This window comes from Mercenaria mercenaria, chromosome 11 (genome assembly GCF_021730395.1).
Source record: "Mercenaria mercenaria strain notata chromosome 11, MADL_Memer_1, whole genome shotgun sequence".
Lineage (NCBI taxonomy): Eukaryota > Metazoa > Mollusca > Bivalvia > Venerida > Veneridae > Mercenaria > Mercenaria mercenaria.
Genome location: NC_069371.1, coordinates 77,066,332 through 77,092,176, shown reverse-complemented (window position 1 = coordinate 77,092,176; position 25,845 = coordinate 77,066,332). Strand labels below are relative to the sequence as shown.

Here is a 25,845-nt window from a genome sequence, read left to right as displayed (position 1 = left end):
CTGTCCGACAAAATTTTCCGTTTCTAGGCTCTAAATCCCGAAGAGTTACAGCTACAGCTTTTACATGATGACTAATCACTGCTTGAGGGGATCCCGATTGTTTTTGTGGTCAATAGGTCAAAGGTAAAGGTCGATGAAACGAAGAAACTGAAACTTGTTTCCGGACTGTTAGTCATAAGGCTGTCAACCTTTACAAGATGGCTAAGTACCACTAAAGAAAGGTCTCTATAAGTATTTGGGTAAGTGGCTGAAAGATTAAGGTCACAGGGACCCGACTTATTTCCTGGTCTTGTTTTGTTTCCTGGCTCTAAGGCTTAGGCAGAAAGTGTATATGCTACATCTTTAAGTTTTACTCGATAGATAAGTACTACTTGGGGAAAATGCGTATTCATTTTTCCAGGTCAGTGGCTTACCAAGGTACAGGGATACTGCCCCACATATCAGTTTCTTCATAATGCATCTTAGTATCCCTCATCAACATCTTACTCCCCTTCCCAAGTACCCCTTCCCGAAAAAAGACTTTTAAAATTTAGGTCAGTTTCTTTATATAACAACTTAATACCCTTCATCCATATCCTTGCCCCCCCCCCCCCAGCCCCGGCCCCAACCCCCTCACACGCGCGCGCGCGCACACACACACACACACACACACACACACTACCCCCGCCACTTTTAATTTCTTTTTTTTTACTATCAGCTAATATCCCTTATCCACAAAACTCACTCCTTACTCCCTTGTAATTTCTTTATCAACCTTCTACATGTATATATTTAGCATCACGACCCTCCCTCCGACCCCTCTCTTCCCATGGATTTTTTTTTTTAACTTTCAGTTCAATTTCTTGATACTGTATCTTGATATTCAAATCCCACACAACCACACGTATCCCCTTCCCCGCCCTTCCTCACACAAACCAACTCCCCACCCCCAGTAAATAAACACAACACTGTCCTGTCCCAGTCTGCTTGCAAACAAGCATAATTTGCCATACCATACCATGCCTTGTGTTCTCGTAGTGTGTGTTGTTGACTCACCTGGTTGGGATAACTTAGCTCACACTGTCCTGTGATTTTGAATACGATGTATGTCAAGAGGGTGGTTAGATCCGTAGATGCGCACCATAAACCGGTTAATGCTTACCCAGTGGTGTTTTGCCACTGACTGTTCCATTCTGTTCATTTATTTGTTCATTTCGTCTTCATTGTCTATATGTTTTACATTGTCGATATGTTATTTGTGTTGCTGGTGGTAAGCGTATCCGTGCATGCACTGTTTGTGGAGACTGCGTTCATGCAGCTTGACTTTTCTGGTTTTGTATTTATCCTTGATTTTTACAATGACTGTACATGTCTTTTGGATTTTTAGCTTTTCGAAGAATGAAGAGAGCTTTCCTACTCATCACGACGCCTTGGTTAAGCTTTTCGTACCAGCCCACATTTTGACAAAACCTTTTGTCATCTAGCTTTGAAACTTTCAACACTTGTGTACCATCGGCAAGAGAACATAACTCTGTCTAATATTTTGGCTGAATTCTGGCACGTTTTAGACTTTGAAATTGGTTCAGTTTTCGTGAAAGTCAGTGTTTTGTCAAGACTTTCGACCTGTGGCATTGAAACTTTGAACACTTGTTTATTATTTCAGTCTCTATCTTTAAGCAAGAGTACATAACTCGTTCAACTATTTTGGCTGAATTATGGCCCTTTTTGGACATGGAATTTGGTTCAGTTTTTGGTTAAGTCCACGTTTTGTCAAAACCATTTGACTTGTGGCTTTGGAACTTTGACCACTTGTTCATCGTTATGATCTCCATCTGTAGTCAAGGGTATGTAACTACATCAAAGGTATTTGGCTGAATTTTGGCCTTTTTTAGACTTGGAAATCATTTAAGTTTTTCGTACCAGTCCATATTTTGTCTAAATTGTTTGACATATGGCTTTGAAACTTTGAACACTTGTTTACTATCATAGTCTCCATACGTAGGCAAGACTGCATAACTAGGACAAGGATTCTGGCTCTGTTATGACCTTTTTTGACAGAAATTAATTCAGTTTCGCATACAATTCCATATTTTGTCTAAAGTGTTTGATGTACTGTTTTGAAACTTTGAACACTTGCTTTCCATCATGGTCTCTATGTGTAGGCAAGAGTACATAACTTTTTTACTCATATTTCTTTTAGCTAGACCATTCGAAAAATAACTAGGAACCCATACTTACATGAATTCTTCGAATAGTCGAGCGCGCTGTCAACAGACAGCTCTTGTTGTACGTTTTATAAACTCAGCTTGGGTCTTTATTTTATATTTCATATATCATTTTTTTGTAATTGTAGGGTGGACAAAACTTGACGCAAGATGCGTTGTTATGTAAAATTTCTTGCGAAGATGGGAGCCAATATTTTATTCCGTGTGGTCTGAAGTGTCAGTTGCTGGAAACGAACGACAGTCTGAAAAATTCACCATCCACTCTGACAGAAAAGGTAGGACTGAGTATATGTAGAAGCGATAAACATTCCAATAAAGTTCAGTTCGAATGAAACGTTTACCACGTCATAATTTAAAACATCTTTTAATATTTTATGAAACGGTCATTGATTAATCAGATACAGTTACGTTTTGCGTTGTAAAATAGTTTATCTCGATCAAACTGAGTCTGGTATTTTACTCTTGTAGCATTATATGTTTTCAGTTGATTCAAACAAAGAAATATTAGCAGACACAGTTCCATACGCCGCCTTTCATGGAATTGCACTCTGTATATCATTGAAGGTTTCATGTACACCGCCGTATGAATACACCTGCGGGTGGCTCTAAATTTTATTTCGGTATTTGTAACATGTGTAAATGTTGAGTTCTCCTCAACCCGGGACGGTAGTTTGCATTTCCACTATCGTCCATAAACAGGCTCAGTCAAACCGAACCTGCAACATTTTTATTTATGTCGTGTCTTAGTTGATTGAATAAAATAGTATAAAATAAATCATAGATCTATTTTTTGGAAAAATACCAGAATGGCCTTAAATGTATTAATAAATGTATTAAAAAGTAAAAACAGTAATAAAAAGAACTGAACACATTACAAGTTCTAAATGTATTGCAACATATCTGTGTTGTAGTCTCTGCCAATGGCATACACCCACGCGAAATAAAGCGAATATGAGCATTTTATACATTTTTTTTAAAAAGCGGCAAAATGTATCTGTGCCTGTGTAGTCAGGTCTTTTAGCTATTAGTTTAATGAAATCAATATTTAGACACCCTCACAGTAATTTTCAAAATACAAACACATGTTGCATAGAAAAGCTTAAGAAACAAGGCCTAAAATCTTTACATTTCTATTTTTCACGTTTAAAGCAGCATGCCTCCAGATTTGGCTAAAAATGATCTTTCTTTCAAATTGAAGTTTTGGTCATATTATGAACATTAAAATATGTATTTTTGTTTCTAAAATATTTTAAAAATTCCATGTCAAGAAAAAAGGATGACCGCGTCGGCAATCGAACCCCGGACCGCCGCGGCAATAAAGACATTTTCCCGTCGTCGTAACCAATAGCGGTATAGCTGAAGTAGTGAATAATGACTTCAAAATATCGATATTTATAATCGAGACAGTTTACCTGGAGTAAAAGTGTGACAAACGCTTTTCGATTTTCATCGTAAAAAGTAGTAAAACAGCAAATTTTCATGTGTTTCCGTAACATAAAGTTTGTCAGTAATTAAGTTTTAAAGCCTTCTTAAGAAATAAAGCATTTATTTCAAGATATCTAAAAAAATATTTTTTTTGTTGTCGAACGATCTGGAGGCATGCCGCTTTAAAACACAAAAACTTAAAATATATAATTAGTTTGTTGTTTTAATTGTGTATCAAGTATTTTTTTCAGCCTTTGAGTGATGGTTATATAGCAATTGTCATGCCAAAATTGAAGGAGTTTCCCGGAGAAATGGACAGATTACTGACAAAAGAGGCATTCTTCGGGAACATTGCGACATGATTGTAATTATTTCTTCGTGTTTATTTTGATAACTTGATGTTAATAAACGTGTCCTGTGTCAGTTTTAATTCTATCGTTTTGAAAAATAGCGACGTGTAATAATGTTTTCTGTCCGTCAGTCAACAGTTTCTTTTCCGAATTTAAGAGAAGGCTGAAAACCTGACACAATGACTAAGTCCCACTAGAGCAATAATGTTTCTGGTTTTCGGATGCCATCAGATCAACTGTTAATTAAAAAATTACCTTGAGGCTGAAAGTGGTTTTTAGACATTTAATTTAGGGAGTGTAATTGCTAATTCAAACTTTACGCACTAAGTATCACTTCAGGGGATAAAAGGACAAAAGTCGAACAGGGAAAGTGACATTCAGAGCACCACATATAAAGCAAATTCCATATTTTTATGGATTTAGTGGACAAAGTGATCTTGCTATTCCGGACTGTGTATCTGAAAGAATGAAAGCTACATATTTTACACTTGAAAGTTTTGTTTGTTGCAGTGGTCGGTGGGTCAACTGTTGCGGTAAGAAGGGCCCACATTGTTATTTTTTGTTTCTGGTCTCAACATCAGAAAGTATAATAAAACGGTTTGCACGCTTTACACAACGACTTCGAGGAATATAGTGTTTTAATTTTCGTCCGTCCGTCATTCTACCCGTCGTACTGTCCTAGGATACCAACACTTTCTATCAAATTCACGTGAAACTTGGTTTATATCATAAATGCATCACGTTAACTTTTTTTCTTGAGCTATGGCCCTGTTTGTACTTAACAACAATACAACTACATCTTAACCTTGTTTACTCAACCCCTCCACTTTCCATCCAGTTCAAATGAAACTCGGTATACCTTATTAGCATAAAGTTGGCATGCGCATTTTGTTGGAATTCTAAAGTCCGTTGATTTTTTTAGCTCGACTATTCGAAAAATAAGTAGAGCTTTCCTACTCACCACGGCGTCGGCGTCGGCGTCACACCTTGGGTTAAGTTTTTCGTACCAGTCCACATTTTGACAAAGTCTTTTGAGATAAAGCTTTGAAACTTTCAACACTTGTTTACCATCATCATGGCCAGTTATAGGCAAGAGCATATAACTCCATCAAGGATTTTGGCTGAATTATGGCCCCTTTTGACTTAGGAATCATGGTTAAGTTTTTCGTACCAGTTCATATTTTGACAAAGTCTTTTGAGATAAAGCTTTGAAACTTTCAACAATTGTTTACCATCACCATGTCCAGTTATAGGCAAGAGCACATAACTCCATCAAGGATTTTGGCTGAATTATGGCTCTTTTTGACTTAGAAATCTGGGTTAATATTTCATACCAGTTCATATTTTGACAGTCTTTTGAGATAAAGCTTTGAAACTTTCAACACCTGTTTACCATCACCATGTCCAGTTATAGGCAAGAGTACATAACTCCATCAAGGATTTTGGCTGAATTATGGCCCCTTTTGTCTTAGAAATCTTGGTTAAGTTTTTCGTACCAGTTCATATTTTTTTGTAAAGTGTTTGACATATGGCTTTGAAACTTTTATCACTTGTTTAGTATAATAGTCTCTATCTGTAGGAAAGAGAAAATAACTCTGTCATCTCTTTTGGCTGAATTATGGTCCTTTTTGGACTTTGAAATTGGTTCTGTTTTCATACAAGTCCATGTTTTGTCAAAACTATTTGACATATGGCTTTTAAACTTTGAACACTTGTTTATCATTATGTTTTCCATCTGTAGACAAGAGTACATAACTATTTTGACTGAATTATGGCCCTTTTTGACTTTGAAATTGGCTCATATATTGCCATTTAGTGCAAGACTTATCGAAATCAAAGTAATACAGGAACATTGTTTATCTAATCTATTTATTTCTTTTGTCTGAATATCCGTGGAAATATTTTGACCCCATTCTTCAATCAGTTCTTCGAATAGTCGAGCGCGCTGTCATCAGACAGCTCTTGTTTCTTATGCAGGTTACATACCAAAGTTCAATTTGGCTGAAATTTGGTTGATGTTTTACTTGTGGGTTGTTATCACTGCCATCATAAAATATTGATTTGTAATAAATTGTAATAAAATGATTCTGTTTTGTAAGTCTTGATAACTTATGGTGCTTGTTCAACTTAGATCGAAGTTGTTGAATAGTTTAGCGTGCTGTTTTATGGACAGCATTTGTTTTGCGTGGTTTAATTCTGTGCAGACTGTATTAAAAAATAGAATCCCTTGGTGGTCCTCTTTCAAATTTATTCATATCCAGTTCATCCAAGCAAAATTCTGGTCGACCCGGCAACCAAACGGAAAACCGCTGACTTGATTTCGAAATGATTTCACAGCACCCGTTGTGTGTCCGTGTGACCGTTTACCAAAATTCCATTTGTTTTAAAGAAAGTACTCCAGGAGCTTGTTTTCTATATATTGCTGTATGAAAGATAAAACAAATATTCTTCTTTAAAAAGCTTGCTTTATTTTCAAATAATTTTGATAAAATACCCCTAGGCTGACCGTCTAATAAATCCCTTCAAGTCATGGTGATACATATAATGTGGGTGCCAGGGAACGATAGTTTTTTCTGTATGACTATATGGAAAACTGTACAAAAATTTCCTTTTAGAGCGCTGGTTCGATTTTAAAATAGTCTAAAACATTTTTTTTGGCTGACTTACTAAATTCCTTCAAATGATTCCGGTACGTTCAAAATTTGAGGGAGGTGTTTGTACTCTTTATATGCCTATATGAAAAAATCCCCCCCCACCCCCATGTAATCACTTGTCCGTTTTTAGAATAACTTCAAAATAATTTCTCAGATATATTCATTGCGTGTCCTTCTACCACAGTTGTTAAAGCCAGCTGTGAAACTCTGGCCATTATGACCCTCTTCTTTGACAAGCTTACGACAGCAGATAAAGATTTGTTTACTAGTTTTTAATTACATCCTTAATGGAAGATTGTATAAAATGCCTTATCCTATATATTATAGTTAAAGACCCACCGCAACTAGTGACCTAGATTTTACTTCCTCTTGAAGTTCATGAAAATCATTCTGATTATAATGCTGGTATGATAGAGCTATGCTGGACATTCAGACACTCCCTGAATTAATGTTCTTTCACAACTTTATCTGCAAATTTATTCAGTCTATCTCTTTCCTGTATGTTTTTAAAAACATCTGCAAACGTAATTAGTCAGCAACTTTTCAGTATAGTTTTGAAATCATAGATAAAAGTGTGGTTTAAACTCGGCTTAATACACCAAATACTGTGCATGCTGCTATGTTCATTCAATGTAGTATTTACATATTTAAGACATTGTCTCGGCCTAATATATGTCACGGCCAGTTTGTAGTTAGATACTCTTATTTCTTATTATTTATACAAATCATGTATAATTACCATCATAGAAATATGTACCGCCTCGGTAGCCTAGAGGTAGAGCGCCCGCTTCGAGTGCGGGTGGTCGTGGGTTCGATCCTTGGCCGCGTCATACCAAAGACGTAGATTCCTCGCTTGGCGCTCAGTATTAAGAGGATATAGTGCTTCGACTGGTCAGCCCGGTGTCAGTATAACGTGACTGGATAGGATATCATTACACGTATCTACAGCGTGATATTCCAGTTAGGCAGCACTATAAAGTTGGGCATTGTGCTCACTGCACACACACATCATGGAAATACAAAAAAAATACAGTTATTCTGTGGCAGTGGGTTTACACAAAGTCGAAGTCATTGTTTATCCATTTCCCTTATGGTAATGTTAAATGTTCAGATGGAAATATTGTTTCGCCATGTTGCCTGTGTTACCAAAACACTGTATTTTCATTATCTTGTATAACTGTGTGATAGAACATGTATTGGCAGTTTATAATTGAATCTAAAAGAAGATATTTTCAAGCTTTGAACGCAAACAAACAAAGTTAGAACAGTCCCTGTTTAAATGTGTCCGAGAATGTGAGCTTCTGAAAGTACCGACTTAGCAGAACTCTTCTATAAGTGCTCATGGACTTCCTGGTAAATAACTTGAAATGCATAAAAAAAGGCCTGCATCAGCATGATGAGTATATTTATTCATTAATATACTATATGCGCGGGTCTGTTTCAAGGTCATTTAATCATTTTCCTTCCACAATCTGCATATTTAGCATATTCATCTTATAATGATTTTTTAAGTAGACAGAGAACCTTGAGCGCGTGTCAAAGATAAAGATTCCCATTACTATCAACTGTTCATCTTTTCACAATTTTATGTTTTATTAACTGCTGAAATCTGATAGACCATTATAATGGTCAACTTTTAACCCTTCCGATAATGATACGTACAATAAGCAACATTAAATAGACATATCTGATACTCTTATTTAACATTTTTGGCCTAGTAACCCAATCAGAGGAGTATTTTGGAGCCTAGGGAGGCTTGAATGATACCTCATAAACTTCTCATGTTAATCATTAAAATAGTTTAGAAGTATATCTAGATCATACAATGATTAAGTGGTTTTTAACGGACATTCTAAATTTATTACTGTAACGATTTTTTGACACGGCATCAAAATGACTGTGTATCGGAATACTGTGAAAATTTATATTAGAAATATTCTGCAACATTTCCATTTATGTGGTGTTGGGCAAGCTGAGGCTTTTTCTTTAAGTGAAGACTCGAATTCCACGTTTCCGCAAATTATTTAAAATAAATTTAAAAATTCTGTTTAGAGTACATGTAAATTTAAGTTTAGTAATATTTTATTGCATTTTATTAAAGCATATGAACAGTAATTTGAACAGCAAAAGTAACACGTAAAAATGGATTGGCCCTGGAGTTATGACAACACTTTTTAGACTTTTATAAATCCCCAACTGGTGCTCCGAACAAAATTTTATGGTTTCTGTGTAGTACTAGAGATCAGTCAATGACTCAAAAATACTCCTCCCTTGCCTTTATCTATACGTCTGTATGGCATAAGATAAAAGGAACAACGAAGTAACTGTATGGTTAAAAACTTAGTGATAAGTCATTTCATTGTAATGTTAATTTTCATGGTAAATACTGACGAGGTTTTTCTTGCTTATGTGTGATATGATTGATACACAAAGTGGGATCCTGCGATACCTTGTTACATAGATTAGAAACAAAGAGAAGAAAATGAATGTAATTATATTTTCTACGTTTTTCAATCTATCTGTTTGACTATCTGTCGGAAATAGTGGATTCTGCATTAACTTTGAATTCTAGAAAACGGGAACTTAGATAAATGGCATTATGTACAATATGTTCACAATCTTCTGTTTGGTCACAAAAGATAAATCGTGCATTAACGAAAAAAGTAAAAGATTAACTTGGTTTATAGGTGGTGTGTGATTTAGAGAACAAACAGGTCTTATAGCTTATTTCAATTTTAGAAATGTTGATCCTGTGGTAGCAAATATAAAAAGGCCCCGTCTTGGTGAAGACTTAAATTGCTGGGCAGTAGACTTGTTTTGGATATCGCCTTTCGTCTTTGTTGTTTTATCTCATATCTGTTTTCTTGTAAATAAAGAAATGATAATATGGAAACTGAATATAAATTATTGATTCCGATACCTTCATTAGACTTTTAAGTCAGTGTTAGATATCTGACTGACTCTTACTAAACCTTCAGCGTCTTTGTGCTTTGTTTCTGTGCACAATGTTTTGACTGATCAATAGCAAGTTTTAAAAGTTTTGGCCAGTTTTTGGGAACAGCTTTAAGTCTCAGTCCAGTTTCTTAAAATATCTCAACCAGTTTATTGCATGTGCCATTTTACTACATATTTTTCAAGTCCCTTTATTAACTCAGCGATTGAAAGCAATAACGGGATGTTTACTTCTAATAGAACACTTGCTACGTGAGATGTAAAGGATATTGTTATTTTGGACTTCTGTGTTCAGTAAGGGCGTTCTAAAAACGCCTGAACCATATATGACAAACTTTTCATTCATGGAACTTGTTTTCAAATACTCTGATGTTCGCATGTTATTATTCTTTAAATTTGATCCTCTTTGGTGGATTCCACTGTTACCCATGAAGCGAGACTGTTGTGATCTGTGCACGTATAGCTTATGCTGAATCGCATAAGAAATTCACAGCTCGCATTTACACAATATTAAATGCTATTACAGGTCAAATTAATTACAAACTCAGGAACAAGCATATTTTATTTTTCAAAATGTCTCGACTTCCATTATATTAAATGTCTATTATGTAGTGAAACATCTTTTGCTTTTTTGTTCAGTAAACAGCGCCAGCAGAGAGCAACTTTGGTCAACACTTCTCAATAAATTTGGCTTAAAGCTATATACTGACCTAATACAGATGCAGCCAGATAAACAATTGTTTCACATGTTATCTGGCATGTCTAGCTTTTTGCCCAACACATAATCAATAGAATGTTTTACAAATAGTCAGTAAAGCATTCTGGTTTATGTACATGTAATGGTTTGATCACCTCCTTTAATTATATTAAACAAAAGTACATTCAAGTACATTGATAGTAACTGTCTCCAACAGTATGAATAATCAACGTTGTACGTTAATCTCATAAACATTGAGAATTTTCTGTCATTTCCTTTGTCATTCCCAGTCAAACTTGCGTTTCGTTTCGTTTCTTTGATAACTATAATAGCTTGTTGTTGTTTTTTGTTTCTTTTTAATAATTTGTCTAATATAATAGAAATTGACGTTATGTATGTGATGTAATGTATTTGCTTGCTACATACTGTGTCAATATGTGTTCTGTTTTTGTATATAATGCTACGTATATTGTATATATTTATGTGCTATACTCTCCCTATGAGGAGGCAATAAAGATATCTATCTATCTATTATGTCCCCCTTCGAAGAAAGAAGGGTGTATTGTTCGGTCGGAAGGTCTGTCGGTCTGTAGACCAATCGGTTTTCGGATGATAACTCAATAACACTTTGGCCTAGGATCATGAACGTTGATAGGGAGGTTGATCGTGACCAGCAGATGATCCCTATTGATTTTGACGTCGGTAGGTCAAAGATCAAGGGCGCAGTGACCCGGAACAGTTAAACTGTTTCTGGACGATAACTTGAGAATGTTTGGGCCTAGGATCACGAAACCTAATAGGAAGGTTGGTCATGACCAGCAGATGACCCCTATTGATTTTGAGGACAGTAGGTTAAAGGTCAATGTCACAGTGACCCAGAACAGTTAAATCGTTTCCGGATGATAACTTAAGAACGCTAAGGCTTAGGATCATGAAAGTTGATAGGGAGATTGGTCATGACTAGCAACTGTCCCCTATTGATTTTGAGGTCAGTAGGTCCAAGGTCAAGGGCGCAGTGACCTGGAACAGTTAAACCGTTTCCCGAGGATAACTTGAGAATGCTTGGGCCTAGGGTCACGAAACCTAATAGGAAGGGTGGTCATGACCAGCGGATGACCTCTAATGATTTTGAGATCAGTAGGTTAAAGGTCAAGGTCACAGTGACCCTGAACAGTTAAACCGTTTCCGGATGATAACTTAAGAACGTTTAGGCTTAGGATCATTTAATTTGATAGGGAGGTTGGTCATGACCAGCAGATTACCCCTATTGATTTCGAGGCCAATAGGTCAAAGGACGATAACTTGAGAATGTTTGGACCTAGGATCTCAAAACTTAATAGGGAGGTTGATCATGACCAGCAGATGACCCCTATTGATTTTGAGATCTGTAAGTCAGAGGTCAAGGTCACAGTGACCCTGAACAGTTAAACCATTTCCGGACTATAACTTGAGAAGGCTTGGGCCTAGGATCACGAAACTAAATAGGGAGGTTGATCATGACCAGCAGTTGACCCCAATTGATTGTGAGGTCAATTGGTCAAAGATCATGGTGACATTGACCGAGAACAGTCTGACTTTTTTTCTGATCAGAAGTAGGCGTTTTTCACCACTACGAGCGTTTTAAAGTAATTCAGCGTAACCTACCGTGGCGTTTTACAACTTGCGCTTTATTATGTAACAACTTGAACTGATATTTCTTTCCAACGACAAGAACTGGAGCTCAGTTAAACTATTCAGTGAGAGTTGAGGTAGTCAGGCATCATTTAACACGGACAAACTACAACCTCAGTACTCATATTTATTATGCATGTTTTAAGAAATATATGCATTACGAAAACTTCCAAATGCGTAGACGGGGCGTTGAATTTATTTCGAGCACAAAACACCTTGGATCATAATCAGTATTATTTGACGATTGTAGATTTAAAAAATAATTTTATGTCAGCTATGTTTTTTTAAATATATATATCTAGACCGAAACCGCTTTACATTTTTGAACAGTCCACATTTTTGTTTTGCGATTGTTATATATTTAGTGTATGTTACATAGAAATATCAAGTTTAATATAAATATCGATTTTTTCCAGTTTTTCTTTTTCATTTAAACGGACGCTGTCTTTGTTCTCCAAAATGTTTTATGCCGTATAATGGGGGAAAATAACAAATATAACAATAGAATACGTGATTTTAACAGGCTTTAATTTTTTGAAAGACACAAACAGTAATGCTCGAAAGCACATTTTCACAAATGTCGGAATGCAATGTATATAAACATCATGATAAACCCTCAAATCATACAGACCATCCTAGCACATTTTCTGCACTCATTTAACATAAAGTATGGTCAGTGTCTAACCTGTTTTTGTTTTTCAATATTTGTTTGTTGACACAATCGTGTCCTACCATGCAAAATCGTGTCTATCCGTGAACAATTAAGTTAAGTTGTCAAACAGTATTTTTGAAGTATACAAAGGTTAAAAATGTATGTCATTGTTCACTTTTTCACATAAATCTGTAGTATGAATGCAGTTATTTTTGACCATCCTCTGTCAAATTTGATATCTTGGAATCAAATCTATATTGCGTAGCACCCGAGAAAAGGTACCAGATTGTAAACCATTTTATCATTCTCACGTTAAAGTGCCAAACATTTTTAGGCTCAGTCGTAATATTCACCATCCAACAAAATTTCTTCATTATAATTATTCTATAAACAAAGTAAAGGCAAACTGAATGTTTTGCGTTCTTAAATTTATGAATTTGGATAAATTTGTCACTAATATACGGTCAGATGCATAAAATGATAAAGGGAACTTGAAAATTGAAAATTAGTACTTTTCAGAAGCATTTATTTAAGTTTGCAATATATCAATCAATCCTTTTTCCTGTGCTTAAATCTGGTATCATGCTCGTATTGCATACTTTGTTATCGGAAACTAATATATACAAATGCAGACATAATAAGTTTGCTTTACATACTGTTGACATTGTAAAAAGTAATAGACAAAAATACCCTTATCACATGTTTGCCGTCGATGGAGTGAAAACAATAGTGTAAATAACATTTTTACTTTGACGTAGTTTAAATTGTAGGTGACATTGGTCGAAATGATTTTTTTTCAATATATAATGTACAGAAAGAAGACATTTCGATATTTCATCAAATAAAAGCTAACACATAATAAAAAGAATAACATTTGTGTTATTCTACATTGAATTCATTTAACTCGTACAATAAAAATGATAAAATGCTCGACAAAACCTCGTATGTTATTATTTTATTGAACTCGTTAGAAATTCAGTGTGAAAAGACACTCATAATATCCACTTTAGTAGTGTATAATATGCATCTTTGTTCTTTTTTTTTTATGTATTTCTGAACAGTTTGAATGGTAATCACCAGTTAATTGTTCTAATTCAGTGAAACGTTACTGTCAATCAAAGAAAGATAAAATAGTACATTTGTGCAGCAACAAACTCCATTCAACGACATAATACTTAATGTTTCATTTCATGAAGTTTCGAGTAAAACTAATAGTTCACACTTAGGCAATCGCACAGTTACACAGTTCTAAACCAAACTTCGCACATTCTGTTCTAACAATATAACATGGAAATAAAATTCAACATACACTTATAGTCTTTTGTAAAACTTAACAAAACAAACCACTGTAATTTTATGTGCGTAAGGGCAGCCAACTGCAATACAATATGGACACTTTAAAAATATCTTGTCTTTATATGAAAAAGAAGAAGACTAGAAGTAAATGTAGTTTTAAACGAGCAGTTTTTGAAACAGCAAACTTTTGCGGTCATAATACACTGAAGGTGCTTATTAAAAAAGATTCCAGAATTTACGAGTTTTAAATCAAACTTGAAGGTAAAGTATAAAAATGTTTTAAACAATTATGCTGGGAAGAAATCTCAAGATTTATTATGCTGGCTACCCTACAAAGATCACTAAAACGTTCATGAATTAAAGCATGTAAAACAATGAACATGTTTAAACATCACATTTAATGGATTTGATCCATATTTCCATTCGGCTCGATATATAAGTTAATATATCTTCTTCGTGTCGTTCAGCAATATACTTTTCCCTTTTCATAATGAATGCAAAAAAGCATACCCACTGTAAGCTTATATTCATTCTCCGCTCATAGATTTATTGTTCTTCGATTTGTTTTCAACATTTCCCTGTAAACAGTTTGTTTCCCTGTAAACAGTTTGAAAGTGGTTCATGAACAGATGAACAAAACTATTGAAAATTTTGCTAGTCTGATAAATCTAAATGGTACATATATTGTCCTTTTAACTTCGATGAATGTGTGATTTTTCGAACAAACAGCTTCGTGTTAATTAAATTCATTTTCTAATCATACTTAACTGTTTACAGGAGAACAATAAATCTTTTAAGAATGTTTATTTTTCAATTGTAACAGGAAAAAATCCTGCACTCGGAGTATCCTAATCAATCTACTTCGTGGCCCTTTTCTCCTTTTGTTTTTTGGCCTTTTCGTCGATATTGCATGCCTAAAAGCACGACCGATCATCTGGAAAGTATTTCCATACTGAGATCGGTAGCTAAGTTGAACACACGCGATTAAATGGCAAACGATTGTTATGCACCAAAAGCTAAATATCACATATGAGTTGTCGTTTTTGCTTCTGTCCTGGCAGATAAACACTGTGTGTTTTACCTATAGCCATATTGTTCTTATTGTAATTAAATAACCTAACTTTATACACTCTCACGCGCAGCTGCATCTTACAACGATCATTTTCTGCATGTAAGTATACAGCACAGTGTGTTGGTGATCAAAGTAGAGCATAGCTAAAGGAAAGAATTTGGATGGTGTGCAGCAAGGCCCACTGCCGTCTGGGGTCTGCTGAATTAGGTATGCCTGTGGATTATTCTCCATATGTCTATATCTACACTCGCCCGAACAATAATTGGCTAAGTAGCCTGTCGGGGCTATCACCCAGTCCCACCCGAACTGCACAAAATCAACCCTTAATGGGTATCTGCAACAAGTGTCTATTCTCTCTTGCTCTGTACAAATGTGATTGAAAGACCTTTTCTTTCTGCTGTGCTCATTTCGATGTTCAACTGTGGACATCTCCAACATAGGGATCTGAAAGAACCAAATATAGCACTGATTACATTTTAAGAAGGATGATTACTGAAATAAAGCCTGTAAGTTTTCGATGGATAACATTCTCAGTTGTTTTGCATTGGCTAGCGACATCTTACTTTAACCGAATAAAAACCGTTATTGTATGTCCCGCATTTTAACTACAAACACTGGCTTTTATATTACTCGAGATGAAAATCGCATTTAAACGTTCGTGATAAATTGAAAAAAAAAAAACCCAAAAAACATGAAATAATATAATCTGTAAGACGATCATCTGGAGGTATAGAAAGCAATTACGCAAAATAGAAGACCGGATTAAACCTGAATAGAAAGACGGTGTAGTAACGTGACTGGTACACAAATGTTTTAACAAAGTGATTGATGTGTGATGGCTTGTTTGTTATAATAAACACTAGCATGTGCTGAATTTGTAACAATTTAACCCAATTCACAAATAAACTTCTAACAGTTTTGAGGGTGTTAGTTTTATTAGATGTTTCTCTTCATTTGTCCTTTAACTTGAATCAACGTTTAGGTTAAGTTGGCTGACACACATACATAATACATTAATGCATAATATAGTTTGCTAAGCTTTTAGCTAAAATTGAATGCTTTTTGACAAATGAAATATTGGTTGATAGACAAAAAGTACAAAATTTATTAACTTACATATGTTTCGTCACTATGTTTGCCTGGAGTAACAATATGATTATTTCCATCTTCATCCAGTGCTTGTATCACAATGCCTCGGTTAGCAGCAGGTTGTTTTATCCAGTGATGCACAATATGTGCGAACTTGAATTCTATCCACCCGGATGCCGTTGTCTTCTTATAGCGTACAGGCCCCTTCAGAATATGTTGCGGCTTTGCCTTTTGTGGTACAACGTATATATATATTTCCACTACTGTTTTCCGTTTGAAAGCCGACGGTTCGAGATATAACCATAGCGAAGCATCTTTTATCTTTCTAGATGTAACGGATTCTGTGAGTTCGAAGTAACAGCCGCCATGGACGTGGATTTTGAAGTCATCAGGTGCTGAAATAAAAAGAGGAAATGTCTGTGTTGTTGGAATACCGGAAAGGGAAGTGAAAGAAGAAAACATAACCACAGGGACGAATCTCGCAGATTTTTTTTGTTTTGAATCCTTTCTATTAAAGGACCCTGCACTTTGGTCGTTACATCCTTAAAATATACATTTGCTTTCTTTCACTGAAGTATATAATCTTTAAGTATTTTTGTCAGATGTAGAAAAATCTCATTAGCTGTATATGTCTTTACTAAATATATAAATAAATAGTGTATGTAGAGCTGTGTGTCACGCTGAAAGAGTTACCAGTTTTTCAGTGGTATTACACATTTTTACTATGATCTATTTTAAACCTTACGCATAGTACTTTTAATACACATAAACATGTTAATTTAATGTTTACATAAACATTGTGTAGTAATATTGTTCATAGTTTCAAATATGAAATTTGATTCTAATATACCTTTAACAAATGACTATCAGTTGTATTACTTAGTAGCACAGGCTCGTATTAAAGTAAGATGAGATTTTAAAAATATCCACAGCGTTTTGTCGTTATTTGTATTAGCAATAGCACAGTGGTACTGAAAGGCAACGCACGACAGTCCAAACACGTAGGTATTTGCTAGTTATACAAACAAAGAATAGTCAATCTCAACTGTTACAGTACTATATGTGTTTGTCTGATAAAAGGCGTCGTCAGCCATGTTAACTGCAGTAAATGCAGTAACATTTCTTGCATTAAGAGATTTATATTACACAATATGTTAGTTTCTGAGAAGTTAATTTCATATGTTTTTGTTACACGTGACGTATAATTTACATATTTTGACACATTATTGAGATCTTAACCATATATCTATTTATATTTAGTTTATAGTCGTTCCAACTGTTGGATACTGGCATTAAGAGTGGCGTTTTATGTTGAAGATAATAATTAGTGTGACATTATTATTGGTGTGTCATTTGTTAGTGAATGTTTTAGGATACCTGTCATTTCACATTTTCCCTGGTAACATATCCGCATTAATAATTAATTTCCTGATACACATTCTTGCTTTTGCAGTCTGAAATGTTACGTCAGCATTTAATGTCTTTAACTCACAGCAGTTGTTTATGTTTCTGCCATTTTCTGCCAGAGAGATGTAAATTTTTACAGTGTAAAATATTTTTATCTGCTGCTCGCTCAATGTGTAACATTCAATAAAGCCAACATTTCTTGACTAATATTTGCATATTTTGTCCGGGTCTCACCTTTTTGTACTGAGTAAACTAGAGCTATCACTAAAGGTGATGAATGTACCCCCCGCATGCACTGACACAGTACATTGCAATTTGACGCATACAAGATTGCATAATTATGTGGACTGTATGTATATAGACTGTATGTATACAGTATAGTAACAAAAAACAAAGTCCTATAACTATGCAGAATATTTATCTAAAAGAATGTAACATGCACCATGCACAACTAGGGTTGGTACTGATCACTTGTGTGAAGTTTCATTAAATTGTGTGTAAGGGTTTGGTAGATTAGGCACGCACAAGATTGCATATGCAGACTGTATGTACATACTATGTTAACAAGAAACAAAGTCCCACAACTCTGCAATTTTTGTCGCTGAAAGAACCTAACATGCCCCATGCACAACTACTGTTGTTACTGATCACTTGTGTGAAGTTTCATTAAATTGTGTCAAGGGGATGAGGAGAGATGGTGCGCACAAAATTGTGTCTATGTATATAGTATAGTAACAAAAAACAAAGTCCCATAACTCTGCAAATTTTTTTTCTAAAAGAACCTAACATGCTCCATGCACAACTACTGTTGGTACTGATCATTTGTGTGAAGTTTCATTAAATCGTGTCAAGGGGATGAGGAGAGATGGTGCGCACAAGATTGTGTCTATGTATATAGTATAGTAACAAAAAAACAAAGTCCCATAACTCTGCAAATTTTTTTTTCTAAAAGAACCTAACATGCCCTATGCACAACTACTGTTGGTACTGATCACTTGTGTGAAGTTTCATTAAATTCTGTCAAGGGGATAAGGAGAGATGGTGCGCACAAGATTGCGTCTACGGACAGACGGCTACGGACAGGACAGACAACCTGAAACCAGTATACCCCCCCTTACAACTTTGTTGTCGGGGGGTACAAAAAGCAAACCGGCCATTCTAATATTTGTATTACTGTTGAACTTTGTTCACTCAAATTCGGATAATTTGAACGCCATCATTCGCTCGAACTCTGCAACATCCCTATTCAATGTATATCTTTCAAGGGCTCGAACTATCAATAACTCGAACACATTTTACAGTTCCCGCCGAGTTCTAGCGAAAAAATCCCACTTAATATTTCACCTCATTAGTGGTTCTGGGACGACAAATTTTGTATGAAAAGAAATGAAACCACTGCTTTACCCATGCAGCATTATAAGATGCCACTGATACTGCTGTATCTCTGTGATTCCAACAGGAAATAAACGTTTTGATTCCATACCTCATATTTGTATTTCGATGTAAATGAGATTTGAAACTAGAATTTGTAATCCTTTTTGGCGTCATAATAGCTGTTTTGAGTTGGTGTGCCTTAAAATCAATATCATTGAGTTTGGATGTTATGTCTCACGTGGTTCTGGGACAACTTTGAAACCACTGTCTTACCCTTTCGTGACCGTAAGAGATGATGAATAGAGTCTGAAGACTTGGTTTTGCTTTATTTCTATGATCCCAATAGGGATAAAAGTTTTGATATTTATTTAATGTAAATGAGAAGATAGACCTTAATTTTAGTTCTGTTTGTCGCCTTATAACCTTTACTGTCACGGCTGGTTCGCCATAATACCGAAATCAAATTTAATATGTCATGCACCATAACAGAAACGAAGGTCGAACACGCGGAGGTGAACTATGAAAGATCATTAATGCAAATATTACTAAGGCGGGTTATCTTCTTTGATCAGTATTTATCCATTTGAATTACTACTTTCCTGAAGTAAGCAGTTCTGCTAATTTAAAGTATATTTAAGAAGAGAAAACTTATTAATTCAATACGACACTTTGTGAAAAGTACACCTACATGTTAATGTCTTACTTCTTAAGAGAGTACATTAAGATTTTGCTCCTTAGCGTCACGAAGCTGTCTTCGAAATAGATTTGATAAGTTTGATATGTTAATCAGATAGAATGTTAATGGTTGAAAAGCTTTTATGTCTTTGACAAAAAGTATCGTGACACTTGGTGCCGTTATACTTTCTTGTGCTGTCGGATTATGTCATTCAATATTTCTAGATTTCTAAATAGATTAAAAGAATCTATCACCGGGTAAAGGTGCGGTGGTGGGTAACTATTTAGGCGGTAGAGCCTCGTTACCGCCTAAACAGTTAACCTCAAGGCAGAATAGTTCCATCTGCACCTACAACTAGTGAAAGAATTACATTCTGATCATGTCGGTGTTAGGGGACGTTTGTGCGTTAGGGATGTGTTTATTACCTCTGTTGAGCAGAGAAATCAAACCGTTTAAAACATGAGTAATGTATTATTTATTGGTTAACATCATCATGATGTGTTGTTCAGGCAAATAATCATCACCCACAAGACTTTAATATTAATGATTTGAATATATCTGACTAACCCCTTTAAATGTTATGTGAAAATCAATAATTGTTCTAGAAGTTCTGTTGATATTTGAGAAGTGGGGAATCGTCTTTTAGTTAATATATCTACGTGGTGTTAAAACAACACCCGCAATTGACTAATGCCACACTTTATTGCATTTCTCTTTTACTGAAGTAAATCGCTTTCTTTCTGTCATTATCTTTCTTTATATAGATGGTTTTATTTTACTCATGATGTAAGTTGATAACAGTTAATACTTTACTTTATTGCCATGCTAATACATCTGTTGTGTCATAAAATCAATTAAATAAATCAAATATGCAACTTATTTTTTCTTTTACTCTAGATGGCACTTGAAATTTGAAATTACGTCTTTAGCACATGCTCAAGCTTTAGCAACTTACGCTCTGGCTCTAAGAGTTTTATTTGGCTGAGTAAGCATTATAGACTGACAGGTGAGAATATAGTTTATGTAAATAATGTATTTACCTAGGCACAGGTGGCTAAGACTGGGTGTATTGGTTTGTGAGTTTAAACATTTGATCACAGATGTATTACAGTTTATTCAAGTGATGAGTGTTTGTTTAGTTGTCTTGTTCAGTTAAATACCGTGCTTCAAAGTTAAACGGTTTTGTGGTATATAATCCATTTTAATGAAATATTAAAGTGTACTACATACAGATATACGTCTTGAACGTACAGTTGATACTTAGCAATGTGACTGTTAGTATTTGCAACTACGCCTTGAAAAAGCAATTTTAAACAAATAGATATGATATACATGTATATGCTAATTTTGTAATATGTAATTAAACAATGTTTTAGACATGGAAAATCTGTTAATTAAGGAAGCTATTTCAGTTGCTGTATTGTTTTGTGGAATCGTGACTACAGTTGTCTGTTTCGCATTATTTAGGAGACATAGCATTCATTCATCACAATGTTCAATTTAAATAGAAATCGGCGTGCAAGAAATAGACGCTGTCTGTATAGGAGTCTGATGTTTACTTTTTATAGTGCCGCACTGTCGATGTCATACAATTTTAGGCCGGCGACACTGTTGTAATGAAGATCTGACGCAAATACACTATATAATAACAGAAGTTTTAACACTAAGTAGAACATGCAATGAGTAAAAAATTTAAATATTATTGTATAATATATTGAATTCTTTTGACGTTCGGGTGCTAAGCAAGTTATAAATAATAGAGGTAGAGCATTATAAAACCTTCGTCCTAAGGTTTATCTTCATGCACGTAATATATTGTCTTATGTCTTAGTGTCGCTGGTGTATGATGATGTGAGTTTTCATTGTTATATAAAGAAAATATGTTGTCTAATTATTAAAACATAATATTTTAGCTTAGTTTATACTTATTTATTTTACCCCGATTATGGTAATAGCTTCAATCTTATTTTAAACCACTCGTGTCCACTTCCTGGAAAAACCAGTACTGGTGTCGTATAGAAAAGGCCTGGTCGTGACCCCGATTGGGCTTAAAACGACGATCCCCACGGGTTGAGCGGCCGACACCTTACCCACTAGATCACCACTCCCCTTCAGTATAAAATTGTATCATATTAGTTCTTTGACATTTTTACTGAAGCATTATGAAATTAGATTTTGAAATTATGTCGAATTCTTATACAGGAAAAGTCCCTTAACCCATTCAATAACCGGAAGTGTGCGCAGTTACATAAACAGCTCGTTAAACGACAATATCGTGCCTATAATAGTTATTGGTATAACTTATCCTATACTAACATGAGGGCAAATGACATGCTTTTGCAAATTCATATTAGTTGTTATTTGCTAGTTGTGATTTTCAATTTTATTCGGGCACATCTTGTGGCATACACTTTTCGAAATAGCATACGCTTGGCAAACTTCTAATTGGGGACCTCTAGATTTACAAGTATACTAGTCTTTTAATAGATTTTCTTGATATCAGTCACTTAATTGTACTTTATACATACAGATGGTGATAAGATCGCTGCAGCATCTGTCATCTTAAGACAATGGCATACTTAAAAAGGAACCCCTTAAAAACAAAAATCCGAAATATATTAAGCTAATTTATAAGCATCCGGTGCATGTAACCGACTAATGAAGACTTAATTCGTACTATACAAAATTTTAACTTCTAATGATCTCAATAAAACATTTAACAATAATTTTCTAACTACTTAATAAAACACCTGAGCACATATTTATTTCTAACAGAAAACATTCATTTTACATGTATTTTTATGGTACATCAATTGAAATTTCAAACTTACTTTTGTATACAGATTCAAATTCAAAATTTATTGAACAAATTCCTCCGGTCCATACACACATGTAGCATTCATATGTAATTCATGTGTAAATACAGTACATAAAATAGCATTTTAATATTTCCAGCAAGGTACATAGTAAGAAAATATTTACTTTTATGGTTCATTGTAACTGAACGAAGTTTAGAAATGACTATGTGATTAAGATTCAGGCTTTAAGATGCAGGCCTTGTTACGGTGAAGTCCTAACATTACGCATGTATTGATATAAATGAAATAATTTCTTTGTTGTTTTATATAATAGTACAAAACATACTGTGAAATCATAAATATTCGTGGGGGACTAATTTTCGTGGTTTAGCCAATCCACGAAATTTAATCCCAACGAACAAGTAAAATTCCCGTACATTTTATGTTCAGACGTTGAAATCCACGAATTTATATCCCCACGAAATTGCTGTTTTGACCAAAACTACGAAAGTTCATGCCCACGAAATTTAATGATTTTACAGTATATAATTTTAATAAAAATTGTCTTAATTACAACAGAAATACAAAAAAGGGGACAAAATGCGATATCGATTGCAAATGTGCTGTATTAAAACACTGAAATGAAATTAAGAAAAGAATAAGAACTTAATTAAAGTTGTATATTATAATTTTACTTCATATATTTAAATTTCTTTCTCGCTGTGATTTCAAAGCGTTTTTTTCTAACTGTATATTGCCCATATATATATATATCTTATATTTGGTTTTTAACACTATATTTTACCCCCTAGTTAGCGAACCTCTATGCATGAGGCTTACTTTGACACTATTTAACTTCAAGGTGTCGATAAATTACAACTGTTAAATGTTCTCCAGGTGTCCACTTACAAGCCGATGCAGGAGTTACATCCAATATTATACTTGTCAAATCGACAATACCAGTTATTGGGCTTCCCTTTAAGTATTTGCATTTCAAAAGAATAGAAAGCCCCATAGTTTGTAAATTTAGGTAAGACTGTTGAAAAAAAACTTGACAGGGGAAAACATATCTCTTTACCACATTAATCAGTGTGGTATATTGGATATATTTATTGTTACTATTGTTAATTTTTGATTTAAAAAAACTTTGAAAGGTTCTTTTTGCACGATAAGTCGTGTAATTTAGCTAATTAGCATTAAAGAGAAATGTGGAGTTATTGTTGTAGTTCCGGGAGATTGAAATGGTAACGGCACCTTTTCTGTAGTCAAATAATTGTGGTATAAACGGGTAGAAATGTAACTGCGCTTATGTCATTCAGTAGAAAGACAGCTTTGAAAATTTCCTGAAAGTATTCATACTTCTTGACTTGGCTTCATCCAGCGACCGTTACCAAAATCATGTTTAACTCTAGAATACTTTGTTTCTTCATGTACAATTATTTCCTTGTTTGCGTTGCGAACGACAAGAAGAAGTTTCTTGTTGTAGTATTAGCAGTCGCTTTTTACTCCGCAAAATAATGCCTCGCCAGGAGATCAAGTGTTCTCTGCAAAACATTTCCTTTCCTGAAGATCAAACATTCTCCACAAAACATTGCCTCATCGGGATATCAAGCGTTCTCCGAAAAACCTTGCCTCACTCGGAGATCAAGTTTTCGGCCTTTTTGATGTTAGTTTCATGCTCGGCTAAACTCTTAAAGCAGACGGATATGGAAAGACGTACCGCAGTCATAGTCAAATATTTCTTTTTAATTAATCCGGATAATTATATTGATTGGCAAATAAATATCATTCAACTGCACAGTTAGTTGACCTTATAAATGATTTCAAATAGTCTCTCAGCTATTTTTGTACATTTGCTATATATTTAGCTACACAGATTTGTCTCCGATATGATATCAGTTACTCTTCAACTAAACATTATGTCTTCACACGCAATATAAATTCACAGACATGTAAATTTTCAGTATTAACTATCTTAAATGTTTAGTTCGCATGCTTGTACAATAGATGAAAGGCACGATGGTGTTACACTGAAACACTAATATCTCTTGAAATAGACTGATTTTTGCCAATCCTCGATTATCTCCATTTGTTTATGTTTCTTTTGACGTCAGTTTTCTGAAGATGAGTCTCAGATATGTTGTCGGATATTCACTTACAGCATATCTTTATCGTATTAATCTCTTACGAACAAATTATCTTTGTATGTTTTAAATGTAACATTTTGTTCAGGAAAAATGAATTAAATGTTCATTTGAAAGAATATCAATGCACAATATCGTCTTTCAAATATATCCTTGAATAGTTTCTGGTCTTGACAGAATTGACATGTTCTGAAAAGTCAACCTGTGTGGAATACATTGATGATGAACATTAACGATGTTTTTCACAATTATTTCTAGCTGACAGAATTTTTTGTAACATTGCATATTTATAAATTGATGTATGACAAGTTAAAATAAAAAATAAAAATAATAGGTACCCGTGCTTCTTTTTGCAATATTCAAAGTTTATTAAGAACACCAAATCGGCATTTTTGTCTGAAGAAACAGTACATACATGTTATAATAAAACTACTGCAAATAATTATTTATTCGAAGTTTCACTCTGATGTTACTGTTTATGCATCCGAATTAATAACACCACTATAACTATGCATAAAATGTCAACAAATAGATATATTAAATCAGAAAAAATACTCTTGACAGATGTCGAAAGTATCTGAAACTGAGAAAAACACGAAGTATTTCTTAATGATATGAAAAATCTAGCGGACAGAATTTTTCCAAATTTTATATTATGTAAGCTAGAACTAAGACAAAAAAATCTAAACCAAAACAATAATATCAACCCGTGCTTGTTTTCAAGAAAAAATAAAAAATATTCACTCCACCCACAAAAGTATTTTTTCATTACCCCACCCACCTAAAAATTATGAACATTTAATTTTCTTACAAAACATATTGCACAATGTTATTATCAGTTTCTTAACCAATGTTCTTACTCACATGCGGAATAATGCTCCTTTATGGTTGCATGCCTCTAGGTCAAATACTTTTTGAGATACGTGCTACACAAGCTTTCACATCCCATTTACGTAACTATATATAGACCACGTCAAGGGACATAAATCTATTTTTATTGAGTGAAACCTCAAATAAAAGCACTGGTGTACAATTTCGCATGCTGAATTTAATTCTTGTGTGGTTTCATGACACTTGGCGCATATAATTTTGAGATACATGCGACACAAATGTTTAGACCCTTTATGTACAATTTGACTATCAGGGGCCATAACTCTGGTCTTACTGCGTGAAATGCGGGATTGGGCACAAAAAGTATAACAACATTTTTAGGAAGTCACATTTGAACTTGAAGGAGATATATCTACGTTAAGATTTTCTGGAATTTTATTTGATTTGGAGTCTGCTGCATCATTACTGGACGAAATAGTTTACTTTCAAATTGGCTGTCCACAATGTATTTGATTCGAGCACTTCTTACAACAACTCCTCCGATAAAATACCA

The 25,845-nt window shown here is 34.5% G+C and overlaps 2 protein-coding genes across 2 annotated transcripts in view; one reads left to right on the top strand and one right to left on the bottom strand.

Moving 5' to 3' along the window:
• LOC123532380 (protein Abitram-like) overlaps window positions 1–21,431 on the top strand; it is a 53,058-nt gene extending 31,627 nt beyond the window's left edge. Inside the window, exons 4-6 of the mRNA XM_045313803.2 lie at window positions 2,333–2,479; window positions 3,881–3,993; window positions 16,392–21,431. Of these exons, the coding sequence (XP_045169738.1) occupies window positions 2,333–2,479; window positions 3,881–3,991 (258 nt within the window). The 3' untranslated portion in view covers window positions 3,992–3,993; window positions 16,392–21,431. The remainder of the gene's footprint in view (window positions 1–2,332; window positions 2,480–3,880; window positions 3,994–16,391) is intronic.
• Window positions 12,461–25,845, bottom strand: part of LOC123532379 (growth/differentiation factor 8-like) — a 34,096-nt gene continuing 20,711 nt past the window's right edge. Inside the window, exons 3-4 of the mRNA XM_045313802.2 lie at window positions 16,090–16,457; window positions 12,461–15,417 (exon numbers count right to left, since the gene is read on the bottom strand). Of these exons, the coding sequence (XP_045169737.2) occupies window positions 15,034–15,417; window positions 16,090–16,457 (752 nt within the window). The 3' untranslated portion in view covers window positions 12,461–15,033. The remainder of the gene's footprint in view (window positions 15,418–16,089; window positions 16,458–25,845) is intronic.